At 36.6% G+C, this 23,817-nt stretch overlaps 1 protein-coding gene across 2 annotated transcripts in view; it reads left to right on the top strand.

Moving 5' to 3' along the window:
• The window catches only part of LOC119783697 (interleukin-1 receptor accessory protein-like 1), a 399,178-nt gene that overhangs the window by 183,588 nt on the left and 191,773 nt on the right, over positions 1-23,817 (top strand). For both annotated transcript variants that reach the window (XM_038285371.1, XM_038285439.1), the window contains exon 5: positions 5,866-6,019. In XM_038285371.1, the coding sequence (XP_038141299.1) occupies positions 5,866-6,019 (154 nt within the window). The remainder of the gene's footprint in view (positions 1-5,865; positions 6,020-23,817) is intronic.

Below are 23,817 nucleotides of genomic sequence, written 5' to 3'. Positions count from 1 at the left end.
CTAAGGGAGAGCCCAGCCACCCTGTGGAGAAACCTTGTTTCAGCTGCTTGTATCCTGGATCTCATTGTTTCGGTCATGATGCAGATTTCATGACCATAGGTGAGGTTGGGAAGGAAGACCGGCGAGTAAATGGAGAGCATTATAGTAACAACTGAAGCCATTCATCCATCGAACATATAATTATCAAGACGACAAGATAATTGAACACCTAAACTTGAGGCCGAAACTCTCCTCCAACTCTTTCCACACATACATGGGCGAAATTTTGATTTTCAGAAGTGTGGGAAAGTATTTTTTTAATATAACTCTTCTATACAAGTTCAGAGTGTTTTCTAGTAGATCTTCTGTGTTTTCTTCCTCAACTTTCTCAGCGCTGTCACCATCCAATCACAGATCTGACTGAGTGGCGTATCAGCTGTTTGTAAAGCGAGCTTCTCAGGAGTGACAGCGGTGACAGCCAATCACAGAAGAAAAGACGGAGGGCCAGTCAGGAGCTTGTGGGTGGTCTAAACTCAGCTTCATATTCAGATTGAGCTGCTGTAGTTTTCCGCAAGGTCCTAGTCCTCGATAGTGACATGTTCCCCGTGAACTCCTCCGTGTCTGTGCACACATAGCATGGGCTCTGGTATCCACCTCGTAAACAGGTTAAATATAAAAAAACTAGTTATCTGTCTTTGCAGTGCAGTATTAAATTGTTAAATTTTCTACAATTTGCAGTTCTTGTAATTAACCCAACCTTGAATTTGCTTTTTTCTGCCTTGTCAGTAAGCATACAACCCTACTAGTGTAAGCACAACTTCCATGCTCTGGTTAGATCCGCTTAGCCCTCCATTTATCAAGCCGTACTGCATCACACGTACACATGTAGGGCATATTTCGCAGAAGATCTGTTGTTAAAACCAGACATAACCAGAAACAATTAGATGATGATGTTGAGTCATATCTGATCTGGCAAAGACAGACGGTGACTTTTGTGAAGGATATAGAAAAACACCCAGTCACACTGCGTCTCCTTTCATCTTAACAAAAGTAAGACAACACCCTTTGGAGCTCGGGATCCATTCATGGTCTGTCCCTTTTCAAGTTAAAATCAAATGTGACGATGACACAATGGAAGTAGTAAACAACTGTCAGCTCCTATCATTTCAAGGACGGTTCATTCACACAAACACGGGACTATTTTTGTCCATTCATCAAATCAGCACATCATAAAAAACTTTGTTCTGAGTCACTGTTGTCTTACAGCTTTTTAATTTATAGATTAACTATAAAGTTTTGGGTTTGTCTAAGATATAAGCAGTCACAAAGAATTTACAAGTCGTTGGTATCTGGTGCAAAACATAAATACCTGTCCTATTAATACCACATCATGACCTTAATGAAACGCATACATGAGGATGAACAACTGAGACTGGATTAATGGGCCCAACCATATTTCAGAGGTTTTATATGCATATCCATAGAATAAATGTTATCTTGGCTATACATTTAAATAAACAGCAATTCCATTGCTATACAGTATCAAATAGAATCTGTCATTACCTCCTCTTGGTGACTGACCTACCCCCACCCCCGGTCATAAAGTAAGGAAGTTAATTAATTGAAGCCCCCCAAATCTGTTTTTGCAGCATCAATACAGCTGCTATTGAGTGCAAAAAACTGAAAAAAGTGATTTTAGATGTTAATTCAGGTGAAAGTGAAACAAACGAGTTGAAAAAAAGAAAGGATGGCAAGGGTGCTTAAGAAAACCTGGCTTTTGTAGCTCAAGATCCTCTGTCGGTACTTCTGTGTGTAAATTGCAAGATTTTGTTACCTACTGGTCAAGTGGCATAACAGTCAGAAACCCAACATAACTCTGATGAAAACAGTGATTACTGCCAGTAAACTGTTGGATAACCCTGCAGGAACAAGCAAACATAAAGTTGATAAAAGCAAACTCCACTTCTGCTTTAAAGTTTTTAATCCTTGAATTTAAGCTCATGACTGCTCATGACAAATTCGCTTTTTCCACCAAAACCAGAATTACTAATAGGGATGTTAAACCAAAATGTATTAAAACCCCGTTTTTAATAATCAACAAATGCATTTTATCCCCCACTAAGGGCCGGATCTATCAAAGGTTTGCGTGTATAAAAACGTGAGCTATTTCACTGCGCACGCTAAAAAATGTACAAACTGATCTATCAACAGCGTGCTAAAAGGATTTGGTCTTTAAAACGTGCTAAATAGAGCCTCTTATCCATTTAGTACTTTTTCTGCAATGAATATGCAATATGGGGCGTTTACACGCAAAAGTGCGTCTTGTGGGAGGAGAACATGTAAATATATTTATTTAGCACTCACAAAGTGATTTATCAAACCTGAACGCAATTTTGCTAACGGTATCTGACTCTATATTTAACACATTTCAAAAGAAGGTGCAAATGGTCTGTATGCGTAATTGCGCACACATGGCAGCGGTTATTGTCGCAAGAAGGAGACATCGAAATGAAGCAAGGAGACGCAGAGAACGCATTTTTTCACTCCGTGTGAATATTTTTGGAATGAACGAGGAAACGATCATCAAAACATATCGTTTATCCAGCATTGCCATTTTGGAGCTGTTGGGGGAACTCCGAATGGATTTTGAGCCAGCCACAAGGAGGACCCACGCAATACCAGATATTACAAAACTCCTTGCAACATTGCACTTTTTTGCATCTGGGTCATTCCAGCGTACGGTTGCAGCGACAGCTGGGATCTCCCAATCTCGTTTTTTCAGAAGTGCTGTCCGACGGGGTCGGGGTTCTCCCCCTGCGCCTGTGGAGCAACGTGCCAAATGCTGCGGAGATCTCATCCACAGTCACAGGCCAATACAAAACCCCTGTTTTTTTTTTTTTTTTTTTTTTACTGCAGCACATACCACCTTAGGGAATAAAGTTTGCCAATTTTTATATATATATATATATATATATATATATATATATATATATATATATATATTTTTTTTTTTTTTTTTTGTTGGGGGTCACTGTAAGATTTAAATTTCTTAATGCACTAGTTTGTACAGACTACAAACTACTTTGCCGCAAACCACAAAACGCGAAAAACCATCATTTAAATAGGGCGTCTCCAACAGTTTTGCACCTTCCACCAGTTACGCAATCACTCTTGTTAAATCACCCGCAAACCATGGTTCAGCCCTTCGCGCAAAATTCCAGTTTGCGAGCGCAAATTACTGCACGCAAAATTGGATCTTGATAAATCCGGCCCTAAGCATTTCCAGGGTAAATACTATTCGACATATTTTTATGTATGTGAAAAACATACCTGAGAAAATAATGACGAAAGATTAATTATATGAGCACCAGATTATTGTTGCTTTGCTTGTTTACTGTGCATCACAGATTAGATGATTCCCTGAGATCTATGGCAAATCCTAAAATATTTTACTCTGCATTTTTAGGTATTATAAGTATTATTTATTTGTATGACTTTGGTTTGCCAAAAGACTTTAATACTTCTCCAGTTACAATTTAGTAACTTTTTTTTTTGTATTGAACAATTTAAAGGTGAAAACCAGTAAAACTGTAGCCTGACGTAGTCCTACTCAATTCTAGTCAGAATATGAGTCTGATACTGCTCCATAGAGCTGTGATTATGGGGCGTGTTTTGAACGAACCAGGAAAAAAAATGCCTCTGCACTCAATTGGATAGACCTACAACCAATAAGAGCAACGGAGTGCGTGACGTATGTTAAGCGGCATAGTTGTTGTCAACAAAAATCAAAGCGTGCAGTTGCATGCCTAGAATAAGAAGATGAGCGTGAACGATTTTTGCGGGTGTTGCAAAAAAATTTATTTGCTGTCGATATCTTCTAGAACAGAGCTAATAGCAGAATCTACACACCTCAACTCTCCAGCGGCAGCCGTTGTTGTTGTCACCCAAGCGTGCTTTGGTGACGTGGTTGATTACGTTACTGTTGATCATCTGTCCATCATCGTATAAAGCCCGCCCTGACAATTTGATTGGATCGCCAGATATTGAGCGAGCATACTCCCGCTACTATTGAGCAATGCCAGACCAAACTTCCCGACTTCAAACATTGTGGGCGGGACTAAGTTCGGAATGGCACCCAGGCTAGTAAAACTGGCCTTATAATAATAAATACTTAACTTAAAAAGTTTATTTTTTTAATTTATTTATTGTCAACTAGTAAAAACTAGCTGAACTGATGGTCAGTTATTTTATTGTCTTTAATTTTTTATTAACCCCTTAAGCCCTGAGGGTTTTAGGAGCAAATTTCGCCTAAAATTCCATATATAATGTAAAGCAGGTACAGCTGCAAAACTATAAATTGGAAGTACGATTGTTTGTATTTGTATGATAGAATGGCATTGATGAATATTTTTTTGGTGGAACCACTATTTTAAATGGATGAAAAAATGTTTCTCTCCCTAATTTTTTTTCCAAAATAAACACTGCAAAACACCATGAAAACTCCTTTGAAATTCTGAAGCCTTGGAATTTATAGATCCATGTCTTGAATACAACTCAAGCAAATTTGGACTGAATAAATTGAAGCATGTTTCTTCCAGAAAGGTTTTAGTGGGCACAGTGGTGCCAAACGTGGCCAAATTGTGCCAAATGTATTTTCTCACTGTGGTGGATCCTTCTACCTCCACAACAAAATTTGTGTAATTTCATAATTCTGCAAATGCAGATCAGCTGGAGGTGGAAGCAGCCAGGAACAAACCACTTTCCCAAGAACTGAGAGGGGAATTTTGTTTAAGTTTACTTTAGTTATTTTGTCACCTTAAGTTCAATTATTATGCTAAGTTATAGTTTTTTTTTAATTTGTTTTAGTTTTGTATGGACTTTTTATTTATTTATTGCTTCTCTGTTATATTGTGCCTCCCTAATGTGGCAAATTTAGGTTATTCCACCCCTATTAAAGCTGCTGTTCTTTATCAGTAGTTTGACCTCTGTTGGGTTGGGCCTAAATCTATGTTATTTATTATTTAAGCTATTTTGTATTGCTTTTGAGCCTTTGACTATTTTTGACACTATTAAATGAATTTTTTTTCCAATGTTTGAACACCTTTTATCCTTATTTAAGTTTGGTCCCTCACATTCACTCATAAAAGGGAATCTGGTCAGACAAATATGCTGATTTACGTTATTCAAGACCTTCTGGATAAGGCAAAGCCCATGCTTCTAAGACTTAGCCATTGTTTAATTAAAATTTACCATTAAACACACAATAATATCACCACACTGAATAGAAAATAAGATAAATTGTGTAATTCTTTTTACCAAACAGGGATATTTTATTAAAGACAAGAATTAGAAATCCAAAACTCTACAAAAATTTAAAAACCAATTAGAATCAGAAACTTCTGTAAAAAAAAAAAAAAAAAGCAAAATAATTATGACACATATCCCTATCATCAGTCAAACGTGTAGCGGAACAAACCTGGTTTACAGATTTTTAAAACTATAAAACAAAAAGTATTTGTAAAATAAGTTTGAAACATGTTTTGGAAATGTTAAAGCCACATTTTGAAAGGCATGTGGATGACACGCCACATGCATGTTTTTTGGTCATTTCTATAAATACATAACAAAAAAAAGCAGGCATTATTACCGGGCCCGCTGGGCTAAAAGGGTCTAACATCTATCTGCTGTAAATATTACCAACTTAACTTCTAGATACTAAAACAACCTTCTAAAGTCTTTATTTTCTTTGATGTGAGGAGTTTGTTCACCATATAAAAGGCCACAAGTCTCAGCTACAATCGGACAAAAGAAAACTCCACAGATGTATATGGTTGATATTAGCATGTTCTTTGCTTTCATTTGTGTTTTTTTCTTTGTCAACGAAAGGAATGCAAGCCGAAACAGTGGAGACAAACCATCGAGAGAAGAAAGGACACACTATCCATCAAAGAAGTGAGGGAAGATGACATTGGGAATTACACCTGTGAAATACCATTTGGGAATTTTGTTGTGAGGAGGACTACTGAGTTATCAGTAACAGGTAAGGGAATCGTCCATATTTCTACATCATTAATGCTTTGAACTGTACATCCAGTAATCTGACTTTAACCTATATTATGTGGGTTTTTTTTTTGGGTTTTTTTCTGAAGCATATCTATATAGTCTGTAGTGGTGGCTGCAAAATGACTGCATTAATGCAGAAGTTGCAAAAGTTCTCCCTTTTATTCTATACATATTTCCTCAGGTTGTTTTCTTTTTTTTTAAATATTTCTCAGCCTTTAGTGCGTTTTGCTACCATTACGGCTTCTTTATTTGACTAGTCGGCTTTTCTAATTGCTCAGCAGTAGAATCCACTCTGAGCCACTTCAGCACTTTTCCTGAAGGCTGTTGAAATATTTAAGCCTGAATCTAAAGCAGGTGACAGATTGCTTGTCACAGACTGTCACAACCAAGGTTGACACAAAGCATTTTGGATAGCTTCATTTCATGCTTCTCTTGCCACCGCTGTAATGTACTTTTCAAGAGTAACATTTGCAGCTTTCAAAATGCACAATTAAAAAAAAAAAAATTGGTTCATTTTAGTCTAATGCCATATTTCTCAGTCATTTCAGTTTTTTGGGCTCCATTTTCCTCTTGTTCATAAGTGGGTTAAAGTAAAATTTTAACCATATCTGAAAGTTTAAAGGCAACCCACCATTTCCACCAATTGCAAGAGTTTATAGTGTGTATGCAAAATAAAAATTTCAATGAAATTAACGTTTCCGTTTGTAAAGTGCAGCAGTGATGAAAAAGTAAACAGTGTAGGAGAGACATGATGCAAAAGCCATTGATGTGGGTGGTTCAAATAAATAAATACTATGCAAAATGCAGTAGAACACTACATTAAATTCTTTTTTAAAGGAATTTGAAAATTTGTAATGTAATGCAAATAAGATCGATGCATAGTTTGTAGGTTCGCAAGACAAAGTTAGATGATGCAGTATTTAGGTGCCAGTGTGTGCTTTTGTAATTACTATATGGTTAGGCTTTTGTTGGGCCTTTAAAGAGGCTACAAAAGGAATCAAGAGAGCCTTGCTTCATTTCTCGCTGCCCTCAAAATGTCATCCTGAGAGAACGGTCTCAATCTTTCTACCTTTGAGACATCCAGCATTTCCAAGCAGGCGGGCAAAAGGTGATTAATGATAGTGCCATAGCAGTCGAAGCAGCATTTATGATTTTTAAGAAGAAATAATCCTTCAGCCGTCTGTCTCGGTGGGTTTTCTCCCACACTCTGACCGTGGAAGGTAATGCTTCTCTCTATGTAGCTTTTTGATAAACTGTCTAGGATATAGAATGACATTGCTGGAACGATAGACTCCAGTAGTACTAAGTAGAAGAGAAAAGAGATGGATAAACACTTTAAATTCAGAATGTAAAGTTATGCTACGAGGCGTCATAGGTAGTGAGGTTTTCATTGTTTTTAGTGGATGTAGAGACTTAATCATTGGAAGGAAATGTTGGAGACTAAAATGTTTTATGACAGGTTATTTGTCTGTTTGGAAGGATTGCTTTTCTCTAAGTTTTGGATTTACCTCTGACTGATGTTTTCCATTTTTACAAATTTTCTCAAGGCTAAACTCTTATCCGTTTCCGTCTGTCTGCTGACAGTGCCTATCTTCCTGTGAAACAAAGCAAGCCTTACAAATAGTTTGTTTGTCCTCACTAAAAACTTTTCATGCTATCAAAAAACAATGCTTAAGGATCTGAAATTATTCACTGTATCAGCCCATAGAAACAAGACTTTGGCTCAATGACTTGAATACAATCAGGTTTATACACATTTTGATAAATTTGCTGGTTTCACTTAGGATCAATATCACCTACTGGTTTTATTGTTTCTAACTCCTGCAGGCAAAACTCCGTTGTTTGTCTAATTTTCTCACTTAATCAATTCTGCAAGCCTTTTAGGGTTCAGTTGTTTAGGAAATAGTCATCCATTTATTTCTATTATACTTTCATCTAAAAAGCAGCGAAAACTTTGAAACTGCAAATGTTCCGACAAAGCTCCACAAAAAAGGCAAGCTATTAGTGAAGCTGAGTCTTTCAAACTGCACCATAAGCACCCATTAAAACACAGGGTAAGGGTTTGTGAATAAAGTTCCTTTAATTATATCAAGCTTTTGATGCAGGGGGGTTGTTCTAGAGAGGCTATAAGAAGCAATACCTAGAGAAAGACCCCTTCAACCCCAGAATGTTCCCTGGTAGCTACTCTTTATGGCTCCCTAAGTAATTGGTTAAACACAATGACAAATTTACAAACTCTAGACTACAAAGGAATATTTCAGTTTATGCTATATCTTTTATCTAAGTACATTTACTAAATAGTTGTTAACAAAATAGCTTCTTTTACATATTTTATGAAATTGATGTTAAAAAGGTACCTTCTATTTGTTTTGACTGTCTACTTTTCCATTGTTTTAAGTAACGGGGAACGAACGTTGCTCATGCAGAACAGGGCAGAATGTTGTGCCATTAGAGCTGTATGATGAACTGTTCTCTCTTTGCAAAGATATGAATAAATGTGCCGACTGAGTGAAATCCATCGTTCTCCTTTTATTTAACTAGGGTGAATAGTTGAATACTTTTTTCCCACGACAGAATATATTGAATAACTAGAACTGGGAGTTATAGTTAATTCAAACCAAGGGTAAAACAAATTAATGGTTACTAGTTCAATAATAACTGAAATTGTTAAAATCCAGTAGTCTTTCACCAATTTAGTAATTTAGACTATAGTTATCAAGAGTTATTAATCACCTGTAAGAGATGTTACTCTTGCAGTACCTGCAGTTCTATTAACAGTTTTTTTTTTTTTTTTTTTACTTCCTCCTTATTGGATCATCTTTAAAAATCTAACTCTGGGGTTAGGAGAAATTCATCTCTGTCACAGTAGGCCATGGATTGCTTTTTGATAAATACATAAACACATTTTTTATATGATACAAGTTTCAATCTTGTATTCGTCGTTGGTAGCTGAAGAAAAGCCCAGTTTCTTTATTGAAACCCGTGGTTCCGGTTGGATCTTTCAATTTGATGCCAATCAGAGTTGCTATTGAAAAAAAAAATAGTCCCATCATAAAATCCTCTACAGGTAATGTAAACCAAGATATTTTTTTCCAGCTGATCAACAACAGACCTGCCTCATAGCTATTCACTGGGATATATTGTCAGATTATATTTGATAATAATGGACACGGCTGAAATTGTAATGAGCTCCCATACTGTTATAAAAGATATTCATATTTATAATATGGGTAGTTTTTCTTTTTTTCATTTCATGAAAGGTGCACCGTTTGATGTCTTAGATTAAAGAAGGCTATAAAAAGCAGTAGTGAAGAACATCGCATCTACCCAGGAGCTGCAACTTTGGTCTGTATAGACTGTCACTGTAGCTAATGAGCTGGGACTGAAGCTGTTGACCTGCTTTTCTTATTTTAAATTGGCATATGATGAAGTGTGTTTAGCTGCAAGACAACTGTGATTCTGGAGTGTTTTTTTTTTCTTTTTTGGTGCCAGTATGGAAATAATCAGTGTAGCAGAAAAGCAGAAATAATAGTGTTTCTTTCTTGGTTTATAAAGCCTTTGCGTTGTTGATGCGTCTGATAATCTGGCATTTCTTTAGCCTAAAACAATTCTTAAACCATTACTTTGGGAAATTCTATGCAGTCAGCCAGATTTTTTAGCCATATATTTTCCCTTTCCTGCCCTTCTTATGACCTGATATTACCATGCATGCAGAGTGATTTAGATCGAAAGGGAGAGGTAAGAACTTGTTCACACCTGGGCATGAAATCTGACCCGACTGATCTGTTATATTTTCTGCTTTACATGGAAATAAACACATAGTCCCATCAGATAAATCCACTATGTAAAGTCTAATAGGCTATCAGATAGTAAGTAAAAGAGATTTACTCATTACTTGCACTATTCATTATCTGCATGGAAATCCGAGACTTATAAATATACGTTAAAAGGGAAGGTTTACTCAGTATTCTGGATTAAGGCAGGGTTTACTCTAAGATTAGTTTTTAATAATGGTGATCATGTGTATTAAACAAAATTATGATTAATTATATACATCACTGCCATTAAAATGTCATTGAAATGCAACAAATGTTTCCATCCATCCATCCATCCATCCATCCATCCATCCATCCATCCATCCATCCATCCATCCATCCATCCATCCATCCATCCATCCATCTATCCATCCATCCATTGAAAATCTTAGAAATTTTCATGCAAATAGAAACACTCTGCTTCTGTTAAGTTTCTGTAATTCATTGGTTGACATTGTTTTACTTTCTTAAGCCTTTTTTAAAGGTATAGTGGAGGATTTTTGCAATTTTTTGAAAAGAAACGCCTTTTCCACAAAAAAAAAGCATGTGAATAACCCTGTACCCGCTCCGGAACAGGAACGCCTATTAAACGCTAGAGAGCATGCACGAGCCCATTTCTTCTCGAGCACGCTCTCTTTAAAAGTTGCAAAACACATTTTTTACGTACAGTTTACTTGTTGTTTGTAATATTGTCTTTGAATGCAATCTTCATCACTTATACCTCTGCCACACCCTGACGATTAATACCAAGGTATGCCTGATGTATAAAAAATCCTGCAAAAACATTTTATTTTCATCAGGTATCTTAATTGTATAGGTTTGGCGCCAATACAACCTGCGTATAGGGGATGTTTTGTTTCTTCCTAGTATTAGTGTAGTTTTTTTTTTTTTACTGTATATTTTTATATTTACAGCAAAAGTCTTACTAGAGATTCATTTATTTCTATATCTTAATTGGATAAATTATTTCCAATTAATTATATAAATTAAATATATCAATAATTAGATAAATATTTGAAGACTGGTCAAACAAGCTGGAAACTTCTGTTTTTAAGCAGAACTACTTAATATTTTTGCTTCAGATGATCAGAGTTTCTTAAAACTCCTGATTTAGGAAAAAATATTTGAACTTGAGAAAAGGCTGATAATTTTATTGACTTCTCAATCTTTTTCTCTGGTCGGCAGACCAGCGAAAGACGGAAAACAACAAGATGAATGGATTTTTAAGGTAACCCTTTTATTAATTTAGAACTTGATTTAATCTGTTATAAGGAGTTGGTAATCATTTTTGATCAAATGTTTGGTCATTAACTTTGCAAGATTACAATATGTTGAATCTTAAGGAACGATCATTAAAAGTACATTTTTATATTTTAGATGTTGGTACAATTAAATAAAAAATTTGAAGAAGTACAGATATAAGTGGATTTAATTGTCTGGCTCATTTAGAAATCACAACGGTTGTTAAGCAATGCCCTTGGCCACGGCATGATGATTTTCACACCCTCTTAAAGCTCTGAAGCAGTCACTTAGATCCCTCTGTGGACTGTTTTACTTCCATCACCCTGGGGATTTAATGCATTAATTATCATTGTCACTCAAACATCTGGTTGCTGTGGAAATAGACAGGAGAGTGTCGCTCTGGCTAATTATATCATATTTATATAGCACAATTTATTGCATGCCAGACTTAAACAGCTTTACAACTGAAAGATCAGAAAAGCTAAAAAAACATAAACATAAGATTTTAAAGAATACAACATTTGGCATGATAAAAAGGAGTTGAATTAAATGTTATTTTAATTGTTGCCAAAGCTTGATCATTATTTTTCATATGACTAAAAGTGTTTCCTTGGTAATGGAATTTGAGAAAATAATTATCTTTGGTCAATATTTGGTCTTAATGGAGTTTTGCTTTCAAGAAATTAAGTGTTTCACCCATAAAGAAGAAGCCAGTAGTTATAGTTGTCTGAATTTATCATTCTAAAACTTCACCCAGTATTAAATGCTAAGATACAGTTTTTCTAGTGTTAGAATTTTTGTTATTTTTTTCAGGCTTGTAATGAAAATTCAAAACTTTTTTTATTTTCAACTGACCTAATTTTATGAAATATATATGTGACATGATATAAACCACCATATGTCTCCGTACAGACCGGCAATCTAATTGATAATTACAACTCTCACTGTATTCAGTGTCTCACAAGATTCACAAAAATCTTTTCACACTATGTATCTTTTTACTCTGTAACTGGGATTCCTCTAATTCCAGATACAAAGGTCACAATTCAAAAATAACTTCAACCATTTACCTTTTAATAGAGATGTACAGTAAATGTGTGACGGAAACATGTATTCGTCACTTTGGCTTGTCTTTTACAAAATTAAAAGAAAATTGATCACCAACTACAATAAATATATATATATATATATATATATATATATATATATATATATATATATATATATATATATATATATATATATATATATATATATATATATATATATATTAGGGATGGGACGATTTATGAAAACCGTCAGAATCGTTCGGTTCGACTGTTTCGGTTCGCGTGTGTTTCGTTCGGTTCATGCGCTGCTTCTTTTTCTCATAGAGGAAGCGATTACACTCCAGAGCAGAAGGTGGCGGTACTGCGACCAAAGCCAACCGCCAGTAGTAAACAAGAAAAAGAAGAAGAAGCGAAGCAGCGTAGCTGGATGTAGCAGGAAAAAAATCAGTTGTTGTGGAGAATTGTGTTGGAATGGCGAGTGGGAAAGAACTGGAGTTGAAAGACGCGCCAGCAGCACTTTATAGGTCTGCTGTATGGGAGCGCTTTGCATTTAGAGTGACCTATGATGACAGCGGAAAGAAAGTTGTGGATAAAAGTGCAACATTGTGCAAGCATTGTGCAACACGTTTTGTTTATGCTAACAGCAACATGTCATGCTAACCCCGAAATCCCTCATACTCCGTCAGCAACCCCCGCTGCGCTCCAGACCGGCTGCTCAAAGCAAAGCCTAAAGCCCTCACTGTGGCTTCGTCTGCTCCCCTCTGAGTTCCTTGGAGATGGTAGAGAGCATGTAACCTGACAACAGCCAGATGTATGTCTCGCTCCGCCTGGCTGTTGTCAGGTTAGAGAGCATGCGCCAGAAGATTAAATTCAAAGCAGCAAAACATACGGAAATGATCCAGGGTTTCCGTGGATCATTTAAAATAATTACAATCCATTATTTTTGGGGGGATTTTTTAATTAATTTCATAATTTTTTATGGAATTTCGGTGTAACAATCAACATGTATCGAATCGAACCGAAAACCGTGACCAGAAACCGTGAATCAAACCGAACCGTGGATTTTGTGAACCGTTCCACCCCTAATATATATACATACTCATTCTAGGCAGGTTTCTTTCCATGCCATGCCCATGCAAGAAGGGATGTGTAGGTGAAACACCTTAGTCTGTTATCAAAGAACTAGGGATTACATTAAGTAACCCAACGTTCTTTTTCTAACTTTGCTCCGTGTTTCACTTTGGGAGAAGCCATTCATGATAGGTGGACTCTGACGTTCCTATTCCTAGCACTGTGTGCACTGGCGATAGCCTGGCCACATCCAGCCTCTAAGACCTCACAAATGTGTGCGGTGTAACCCAACTGGCTGCAGCACAGATGTCTTGAAACGACACACCACGGTACAAAGCCCAAGAGGTGGCCATGCTCCTGGTAGAAAGGAACCTAACCCCTTTGGTGCGCTCTGATCCTGCTCACCTATATGCCAGAGATGTAGCCTCCACAATCCAGTGTGCTAACCTTTGGCGGGAGACAGATTTGCCCTTATGAGCAGTAGCCCAGGATACAAACAGACGGTCAACTCTTCTAAAACAGGCTGTCCTGTCCACATGAGCTCTTAAAGCTCTCAATGGACATAGGCAATGAAGCTTCTGCTCTTCTGCTGAAGAGAATGGGGTGGATTGAATGCCAGCAATTCCACCAGCGAACACTTCTATGACAACTCCAACACCTTCGCACAAAAGCAGGGTTGGGTCTCAAGTACACCTTAGAGAGCCTGCGTGCCCATTGTAAACAGGCCGGACTGACTGAAAGTATATCCAACTCACTTTCCCTCTTCCCTCATGCTAAGGGCATGGTAGTGTTCAATGAAAGGAACTTTAAGCCAACACCTTCCAAAGGTTCAAAAATTTGCTGATAACCCAAATGAAATGATTGCAAATAAGTAAGCTGATTACATTAGTTAACTTCAAACATTTTTTAAAATGAATATATGCCATAGTTTTGTGTTCTTGCAAGATTTCTGTCCAGATTTTGACAACTTCATGTTCCATTACTGCTGATGTCCCAACATATCCCTCTGTAACCACACTCTCAGATCTCAGTCCAAACAAACCCAGACCCTTTCTTTTACAGCCAATATCAAAAAAGCCTCAGGCTTGCAGAGCTTTCTTCTTCTTCTACTGATGTCCACTAACTTGTATAGTAAATCATTGTATCAAATTGAAGGGCTTTCTTGTTAAAGCATGTGAGCTATGAAGTCAAATGTGGTAAAAAGTCATTTATGCCATCTAAGGTTTAACTGTTGGTTGTAAAGGACTAAAAGGTTTTGTGAATCTCTGATCTGGACACAAGAGTGATTATAAAAGAAAACGATGCATCTTTCACATCTTTGATGTATATCTCTATGGATATGGAAATAGAAGAAAATATACAGAATTAACTTTATTGATTCATGTTATCCTAATTAACGGCTTGATACATCACAAATATATCTTTGAATCTATTTTTTAAACCTAGTCCAGCCTCATATTAATGCTTTTATACACATGATAGCACATGTCGCAATAAATTTGTGTTTGTGGCATAATTGGGTCTAATAAAGTGGAGATTAATCACTTCATGCTTTTGCACATCTTATTTTTGATTTAGCCTTATGAGGTTGGAATATTTTTAGATTATTTTTTTTATATGAAGCTTTAATTAGCAGGAAACATGTCAGCGGGAGGAATTTAAAATTTGCTTTAAGGGTGATCAGTGAAATGTTTCCACTCCCTTGGAAGATCATTAACATTTTTTCCCCTGACTTTCTCCCATGCAGCATTAATTTTTAAGATTCTCATATACAAGAGTGCTTATTTTCATTAGGGATTAGATATTTAGATTAGGAGAGCCCCCAGGAGATGTGCTCTTGTTTTGTCTGACAGTAGTAGAGGCAGATAAAAGTGTTTGGGGCTTATTTAGCAATCGAGTATTGCTGAAAATGTGTAGAGGCTAGTTTTAATATATTTGAAGAGTTGGATTAAAAAGTGGAGTAAATAAGAGGTTCGCCTATAAAATTTACTTTCATTTTTACAATAAGATTTTTGATCAAACACATGATGTGAGTGAAACATCATGCATCTTTCAAATTGTTATTGATGTCAATACTTGGCTATCAAAGCAGTAAATGGTTCTTGGTTATATATCATTGGATATATTTTGATTTTTTTTTATATTTAATTTGACCGCACACGCCTGGTTTTTTGTAGTTAACAAGGCCATGTTCCTTTTTTGATCGACTGAAAGCTGATATTTTAGCACTTTAGCTGCCATAGAACTTCTAAATTCTTTTTTTTTTATTATACTGGTCAGACGTTTATCTGGTCTAGGCCATGCTAGGTAAATTAAGCTTAGCCGTCTAAAAAAAAAATGGCTAATTGGCCAATTAGACAAGTGATAAAATAGCCATTTTTATTATATAAGGGCTTATTTTTACTTTAGTAGGCTTTTCCCCTTAATAAGTACAAACAAAATCTATTTTCAAATGGCTTTTCAAATCACTATGGGATATAATTGATGATCTGAAACATTAACAGTGTGATAACTAAAGCAAAAATGGAAGAAATCTATACCTAAGTATTTTTTCAGAGGACTGTTTTGTAAATACAACTAAAAGAGCTGCAGGGCCATTAAGTGCTGAGTCAGTTCAATTAAGCTCATTCTAGGTCTTTATAGCATACTGCAAAGCTTATATATTGTTAGTTAGCATTATGGGTGTGGATCAATGGGAGCCTGTAAACACAAGCAGCTTTTTCCTGCTTTCCTGTGCTTTCATTCTCCAATCTGTCCAGCTGTTAGGAGGAAGCCTCTTGTTTCAGTCGTTCCTCCTGTTGTTTGGCAGGTAGTTCTGCAGCATCACTTACCAGGAAAGGGACTCACCTCTATGTTCTGATCAGTTCAGTAGCAGCTGTAAGTTGTAGTGCACAGCTGCACGCGTGACATGGGTCTGCATGGGTTGCAGCAGGGGAGGAAGTCGATAAAGCAGGAGAGAAAATATCCAAGGGAGAAGCATGGTCAGATCTTGGCGTTCAAAGCAGGAAGTGGATTCTTGAATACTGTATATCATTACTTTAAGGTCTGCTTTTATTGTTTTATGGTATGGTTGCAATATATGCTTTGGTAATTGAAACCAAAAGGTAGTTTATGCATAATTACTTTTTTAAAAATTTTTATAACAGTTTTTTTTTTCTTGTTAGATTGCTTGGAAAGATTTCCACCCCTTTTTATTCCCCCAACCTTTGCACTCTTAAGTCTCACCCTAGGTTTCACTTCTCTGGGCTTTCAAGACAGAGACAGGTAAATGGCCTGCTGTTAAGTGAATGTGAACCCCACAGGAAAAGAAAGGGTTTGTAGCTGGATAGTTTCCAAAATAGCGAGGTGACTTTGATCAGCATATGGTTGTTGGACGGAAATCAAATGCTTTTGTTTCCAGCTATCTCTCTGGGCATCTGCAGCTGCAGGTTTTATTGACTTTAATGTCCCGAGTACTTATTTAAAAAAAAATATAGATGATAAGCATAGAATAATTCTTACACAATGCATTTGTTGTTTCTTTATTAGATCATCAGATTTTTCTGGGGTTGTATCTACTATCGAGAGTTTAAATGTGGAAGTTTCTGTGATAAACGAATTGGTAATGCTTGTTTGGAAACTATTGAACCGTGTAGGTTATACCATGTGTTATTCTTTATGTTAAGCATTTAAGACTAACTTCATTGCATTAGCTGCTGTTGACTGAATATGTTAAGATAGTAAAAGCTGGATCAACAAGTTTCAGCAAATTCTGCCAAAAAAATTTTTTTTATTCTTGTTGAATAGAAATAGGCTCTGCCAACCATTTTTTATTTGTTTTTATGTAATTTCCATAAAGACTGATTTATTATGCTAACTCTATGAAAATAAGGTAGATTTGATTGCTGGTAAAAAGTCTGAATCTGCTTCTGTTTAACCTTCTGAACCTTGATCAAACTGGGTATTTAGTGTGTTTCCTTGGTGACAGCGTATTCAACAAACAGGTGAAACCAATTAAGAGAGGGTTTGGTGGTTCAACAGATGCTACATCAAGGATAGTTATTTTTTTTTCTGTCTTTGCAGTAGTTGATCTAAATCCTTACATAAAAAAGAAAGAAGCATTACATGTTACTGAATACATGCAAGAGTCAAAAGCTCATGGCCTAATTGTATGATCAATTGAGAGTTGTTTGGTGGATATAATTATACTTTTAATTTGCGCTGCTTTCTTTGACAACAGAAACTTACTGATAGTGGTTTTTACTTTTAATAAGATGGATTATTTTCCTTTGGAATAAGGTGATTTTATTTACTATTGCAACAATGTCGTTTTTAGGAAGATTAATTAAATAGAGCTATAATAAAATAGATATAATAAACAAATATAGGCTCTTATTTAGTTGGCTTTAATGTTGATTAGGGTTTTAAAAGAATCCTTGAAGCTTTGAAAGGAAATTGAGGGTCTGTTGTCAGGGGATTAATAATGAAATGGTGTCTTCCCTCAGGTGTAGCAGAGCAAACGAGCAGCATCAGTAATGTCTTATCTCCATGGTTACCAACTGTTTTACTCACCAGAAAATGATTATAGTCCATCCTTCCCTTCAACAAGTCTAGTTTAGATATGCAACAAGGTATCAGGGTATTAGATGAGAGGGTGGAAGCTGCCAGCAATGCCAGTACAGGTACATTTAAAAATTGTAGAACACTGTAAAAGTGGAATATTGTTTGCTGATCACTTCAGAGAGGGAAACTGTGATTTCAAAGAGATTACTTAGTCGTGGATTAAAATATTTCAGGCTTTTATTTCTTGTAATATTGATCATCATTCATCACACTGGACCAATCAGAAAGGTATGTTTAAGGCACAAACTTCATGCTTCTGGAACAAATGTCCATTTCTATGCATGCCTTTTGCATATGTAAAAGACTGCATCATTGTGGTGTTGCATAAAGGTGATCAGCCTTCAGCACCCCCTAGGTGTAATGCAAGCTTAACTTGCTTTGATAGCTATTTTAAAATTCACCCGCCTTGCTGGGCCTGGAGTCTCTGTTCTTACTCTTGACAACAGCCCATAGATTTTTTTATGGTTTGGGTCAGGGGAGTTTACAGGTCAGAACACCACGGTCCATGAACCCGATTTTGGAACCATTGGCAGTGTGGGCAGGTACCAAGTACTTTTGTAAACTAAAATCAGCCGCACCGTGCAGCTCGTCAGCACAAGAAGGAAGTGCCCTAGAAATTCCTGGTACATGTCTGCATTGACTGTTGAATATAGAGAAAACAGTGAACCAGAACCAGCATATGACATCACACCCCAAACTATCACTAACTGGAAATTTGACACAAGACTTGAATTAGTGGGTTCTGTGCCTCTCAACTTTTTGTCCAGACTCCAAGATCTTGATATCCAAATGAAATGCTTAATTTACCGTAATTTCCATACTAAATAGCTCATCTCACTATAAGTCGATCCCGCTAAATTTATTTGAAAAAAACGAGACTAACATATATAAGCTGCACAGGGCTATAAGCTGCTGATGCCTACTGAACTGTCTCCCACCAGACCTGTAGGGGGAACTCTACATATAGCCCTTGGAGAAGGAACGAAGAAGAATGCTAGCTCTTGTTAGTTTGCAGCAGTAAGAGCTTCTACTAAAAGATGGGACTTGGTCAGCTCTTAATTTCAGCTCTGCGGGAGTTTAGCCCAGTCACTTAATTGATTCGATATCTTTAATCCGGCTCATAAATGTCAAAATGTGTGAATTCTGTAAATGTGTTCTCCGTTATGCCTGCTGCTACCATGTCCTTGTGGTAAATGTAAATTAGTCCCTTATTTTTTTCATTTCCAACTTTGACTTCCCCCTCTGGTGGTTAGAAAATCCACAGAAAAGCTTCACCTTCTTATAAGCCCCATGGTTCAAAGCGTGGGAGAAAATCAGCAGCTTATAGTCTGGAAAATATGGTTCTTTCATTTAAAAAACAGAACTTTTGAGCGTTGAGCAAAAGTCCAGTTTCTATTCGTCTGTGACCAAGTAACATGCTTCTGATGTTTCTGGTTCAGGAGTGGCTTGACACATGGACTTTTTTTGCTCATTCCTAGTGTTCATCTCTGTGGCATGCCTCTTGATGCACCAACTCCAGCCTCACTCCACTCCTAGTGAAGCTGCTTCAAATTCTTTGATGGATTTTGCTCGACAAACTTCAAGGCTGCAGCCCCCCCTTTTATTAGTCCACCTGTTAATACCACACTTCTTCCTTCCACACAGTCAGCAGGCTGTCCCATGATTGCTTGGCCTATTGACCCAGAATGAGAGATTGTTTAAAGACTAAGGAACATCTTTGCAGGTGTTTTTGAGTTTTACACCATTGGTTTCCAGTCATGAAATTTTCCAAAAATATTTTTCATTTCTAAGACATTGAATTTTGGGTAAAAAAAAGTTTGAAGTAGAGGAGAACTTGGGAAATACTACAGAGAACTGTGCAAAAAACACAAAATAAAAAATCAAAAGGTTCAAAAAGTTAAGAGTTGACTGCTCACAAATGGCTCTATTGGCGAGGCTGGATCCTCAAGCACACAATATTCTGTGCCTCCTCACTCTTTAAGTTAAGTCAGTGGAATCTTTCCTATGCCTTTGGGTAGATGGAGATTGCAATGCAGCTTGATGTATAAGGCAGATTCTTCTGCACACTGAATTCTTCTTACGATTGACTGCAAACATGAAACAACATGAAAACCCCAGCATCCGAACAGTTATTCTGATATCTAAAACAACCCTTCTGAAACCAAGCACCATGATACTTTCAAGCGTTCTTAAATACCCCTTCTTCCCCCTTTACAGACCTTCAGTTGAACCGCAGCAAGTAATATTTTCCACATAGATGCTTTATGCAACGCGCTGCTGATAAAGCCATGAGTTCATAGTTATGCCAGCTTCTTAATACACTCCATCCTTAGTGAATTGAAGATGTTCACCTTGAAAAAAATCATTAGGTCTTAAAGTACTGTAACCCTTAAGAAATTGATTGTCATTATAGAGTTTATTTAAAGGGACAGGTATTCCAATAACCCACCCCACCCAAAAGTCACACAACCAGTAAATGTCCTTAAGTAGGCAACACCTTTATGATAGTGTGCAAAAAGGCGTTCCTCCTCTTAAGATTATTATGACTTATGAATGAATTATGCCTGGATGTTAGCATCATACTATTAAATTCCTAAACTTGGTTCCACCTTTGCAGCATTCTTCCATCAAACATCTTGTCAAATATGCATCAATTAGCTAACTGTGCTCACAAATGCTCCTCTGAAGCTCCATACATCTGGGATTGCAAATTAAGATGGCATGTTAGATAATTAATGCCTTCACTTGACTAATTAGCACTTACTTAGTGGCATAGCTGTTAAGATGTGAACAGCAGTTTTGAACTAATGTCAATGTAACACTACACCAATGGCAAAAAACAAAACAAAAATAAAAACGATGAGAACAGCTAAGGTAATGAAGGGAATACAAAAATATATACAATAAAGATTTAAAGCTTTAAATGGAGATTGAAACAATATAAAAAAGCAGACAGCATATGGACTGAGGCAGAGGTAGGGTGTCTTCATCATTCTCAGCGTCTGTTCTATTGTTGGTGGATTTAAAGTGGTTTAAGATGAATTGCTTCTGTCTAAGCCATTAGCGTATGTATTTTGCTTTGGAGATGCTCCTCTCTACTTGTGTTTGTATTTCGATCTGAAACATTTCGAATAAATGCCTGATCAAGGACACTTCAGTCACACGTCAGTCCACTGATCTCAGTAGAAAGATAAGAAGATGGGAAGGAACGGCAGATTGGACACTTGCATAATTTATAGCGAGTAGAAATCAATGTTGTGGCATAAATTACTTTGATCTTAATTAGTTGCAAATTAGACTTTTACAAAAGTTGCATTTTAAATCAGTTCAAGGAGAGACGAGTCCAGGAAGATGAGTCCATATTGTTTATTTGGTGAATGTTTCACATAATCTCATGATGGGAAAGTACTCTGCTCTAATGCCAAGGAAGGTTTTTATCTACGACTTTTACAGTTTTTAAAACAAGAAAAACAATTATTTGATTTGAGAGTCCTAATAAATACTTTGGATTAATTACATGGATTATGAAATTAGCTTTTTTGCCATTATTTCATGTTTGAGATCATCCAAACTGGCCTGAGTCCAGGTAAGAAGGTAATATTCACCTGCACCTCTAATATAAACTCAGGTGCAGTAATACATTTAATACGGTAGTGGAGAAATCCACATAATTCAGCCAAATTGGAAGTTGTGATAGGACCTTCTTCGAGGTTCTACCACAGCTTTTCATTTTGATTTAAATCCTGTCTTTGACTGAGCCATTTAAACACTGTTCTGTGGTACAACTTAAGTACAACTGAGTTTAAGTTCAGGAACATGACATTCTCATTCAGGATTTTCTGTTTAGAAGGTAACATTCACATTTCCATCTGGTTTGGTAAGATTTTGTTATACCAAGGAAACAAAGCACAAAGCCTTTGATGATCTCAACCGCTGCTATTTCTCACAAATTATTGGTGTTTTCTTTTCTTTTTTTTTCTTTTGGAAATTGAACATTGGCTTCTGTGTTCTTTGAGGCCTGCATCTCTTCAAGTTCCTCATAATAATAATAATAATTTAACTTTATTGATCTCACACTGAAGAAATTCACCTCTGCATTTGACCCATCCTGTGTGGGAGCAGTGGGCTGCCACTGTGCAGGGCCTTGGAAGCAGTGTGGGGTTAAGGACCTTGCTTAGGGTACCAGAGTGCAGACTGTGGGGATCGAACCGGGTACTTGCAACCTTCTCAGAGCAAAAGCGCACTGCTCAAACCACTGGGTCCACACTCCCCATGTGTTTATTCATTGTAACTAACCACTCACACTGTGATTTTTCTGGAATCCCAAAGCTTTTTAAAAGCTATTTAACACTACACTTTTTGATTGAAAATATCTCATATTTTCTTAAATTTATTTAGATTAGGGGATGATGTGTTGGTTTCTAATGGCTTGTAGTCTCTTTCAAATACTCAGAGAGGTACTGTTGTATAACACTGGTTATTTCAGGTCAGGCTGTAGTCAAACATACATGTTCAGTAATTCAAAGTTAAATCATAATTTAATGAATATCAGAAATATTCTCTCCACAAAGTATTTTCTTCATTTAACAGATCAGTTTATTTAAAAATTGCATCCCTTTATTAATTTTTCTTTGTCTGATACTGATTTTTTTATTTAGCATCTTTTAATCCTGATACAAATGTAAAAACTGAAGAAATCTTTTGGGGGGCCAAACTCTTTTCCCAGTACCGTGATCTCCACCATTGCATAATTTTCTCTAGTTATTTTTAGTGTTATTCTCAGTGCTGATAAGACTGCATGCTTGTTGGGGAGGGGGTAAAAAGTAAAATATTTTGCACTTCTTACTCATTTAAAGCCAATACACACCCTCTATACTGCTCACTCACAAATATACAGCACCGCCACACAAACCACCCTCGGCCGGGGAGATTGCTTAACAGTGCTTAGTTCAGTAGCAATGCCCAGCTGGGCCTTGATGTAATAGAAATTGATTGCAGTGCTCCCAGGCCACACTGTCATGACAAGTTATTTTAATGGCACAAAAGCAGGCTTATGTTGAAGTTTAAAATAAAGGGACCGGTCACACAATGGCGACTTGGGGCATATTTGTAGCGTTGCCAGGTTTTCACTCTCCTATGAAAGAATACGTTTCTCAAGAAACAAAGACAAGATTAAAATGAAAGAAAATTATGTTAGGTGGATGGTTGTTACAGTTCACCAGAGCCATTTTCAGTTAGCTGAAAAGCCTTCACCTTGAAACTGCCCTGCAATGATTTATGTACACCTCAGAAAGTTATAATTAAAGGATGATTTGTGCCATTCACTGTGCACTTAGATGGGAGCTCTACAACCTCACAAATATAGTCCGTACAAGCCATACACACCAAGTCGCCCATTTATCCCAGTAGTAACCTGTCAAGCAGAGAGGAAGGAAATTTTCAGCCGAGATGAAATCTGTTGTTTATTGGCCTCACACAGGTAATGGCTGCAACATAAGAGCAGTGGCAGAGGGGAATGGTCTGGTTCCTCTTTGTGCCTTTTTGCGCCATAGCTGGTCAGGATATCTGCACGACTGTTCTTGATAATATTGCTCTTATATAAAAACAAATAATTCTTTCAATAATTCAAGTTCTGGTGCTTATCTGAACTTTTGCATCTCAAGATGAACTTATGAATTATTTAGACCATCTGTTTGCTGCCTTTCCTAATGAAGTACAGTTGATTCATCTTATAAATACGATAAAATGGGTATTTGTGTATTGACAAGGAAACAGATTTTCAAAATGCTAGTTTAACTAAGTTTATTAAAATTAAAGGAGTTAAGAAATGTACCACTGCCACTTGAAAATTAGTTATTAAGAGTACAAAACACCCATTTTTAGATGGTTTCCTTCAGAAATAATTTACGAATCACTCAAACTGTAAATGTAGGCACCTATTTGTATGGTGTCTGCTTTATGCAGACGATACTTAACTATTTGTATAATTCTCTTTA

This window comes from Cyprinodon tularosa, unplaced genomic scaffold, assembly GCF_016077235.1.
Source record: "Cyprinodon tularosa strain WSP-4 unplaced genomic scaffold, ASM1607723v1 ctg1, whole genome shotgun sequence".
NCBI lineage: Eukaryota > Metazoa > Chordata > Actinopteri > Cyprinodontiformes > Cyprinodontidae > Cyprinodon > Cyprinodon tularosa.
The sequence above is the reverse complement of the archived record's forward strand: the minus strand, read 5'-3'. Positions and strand labels throughout refer to the sequence as shown.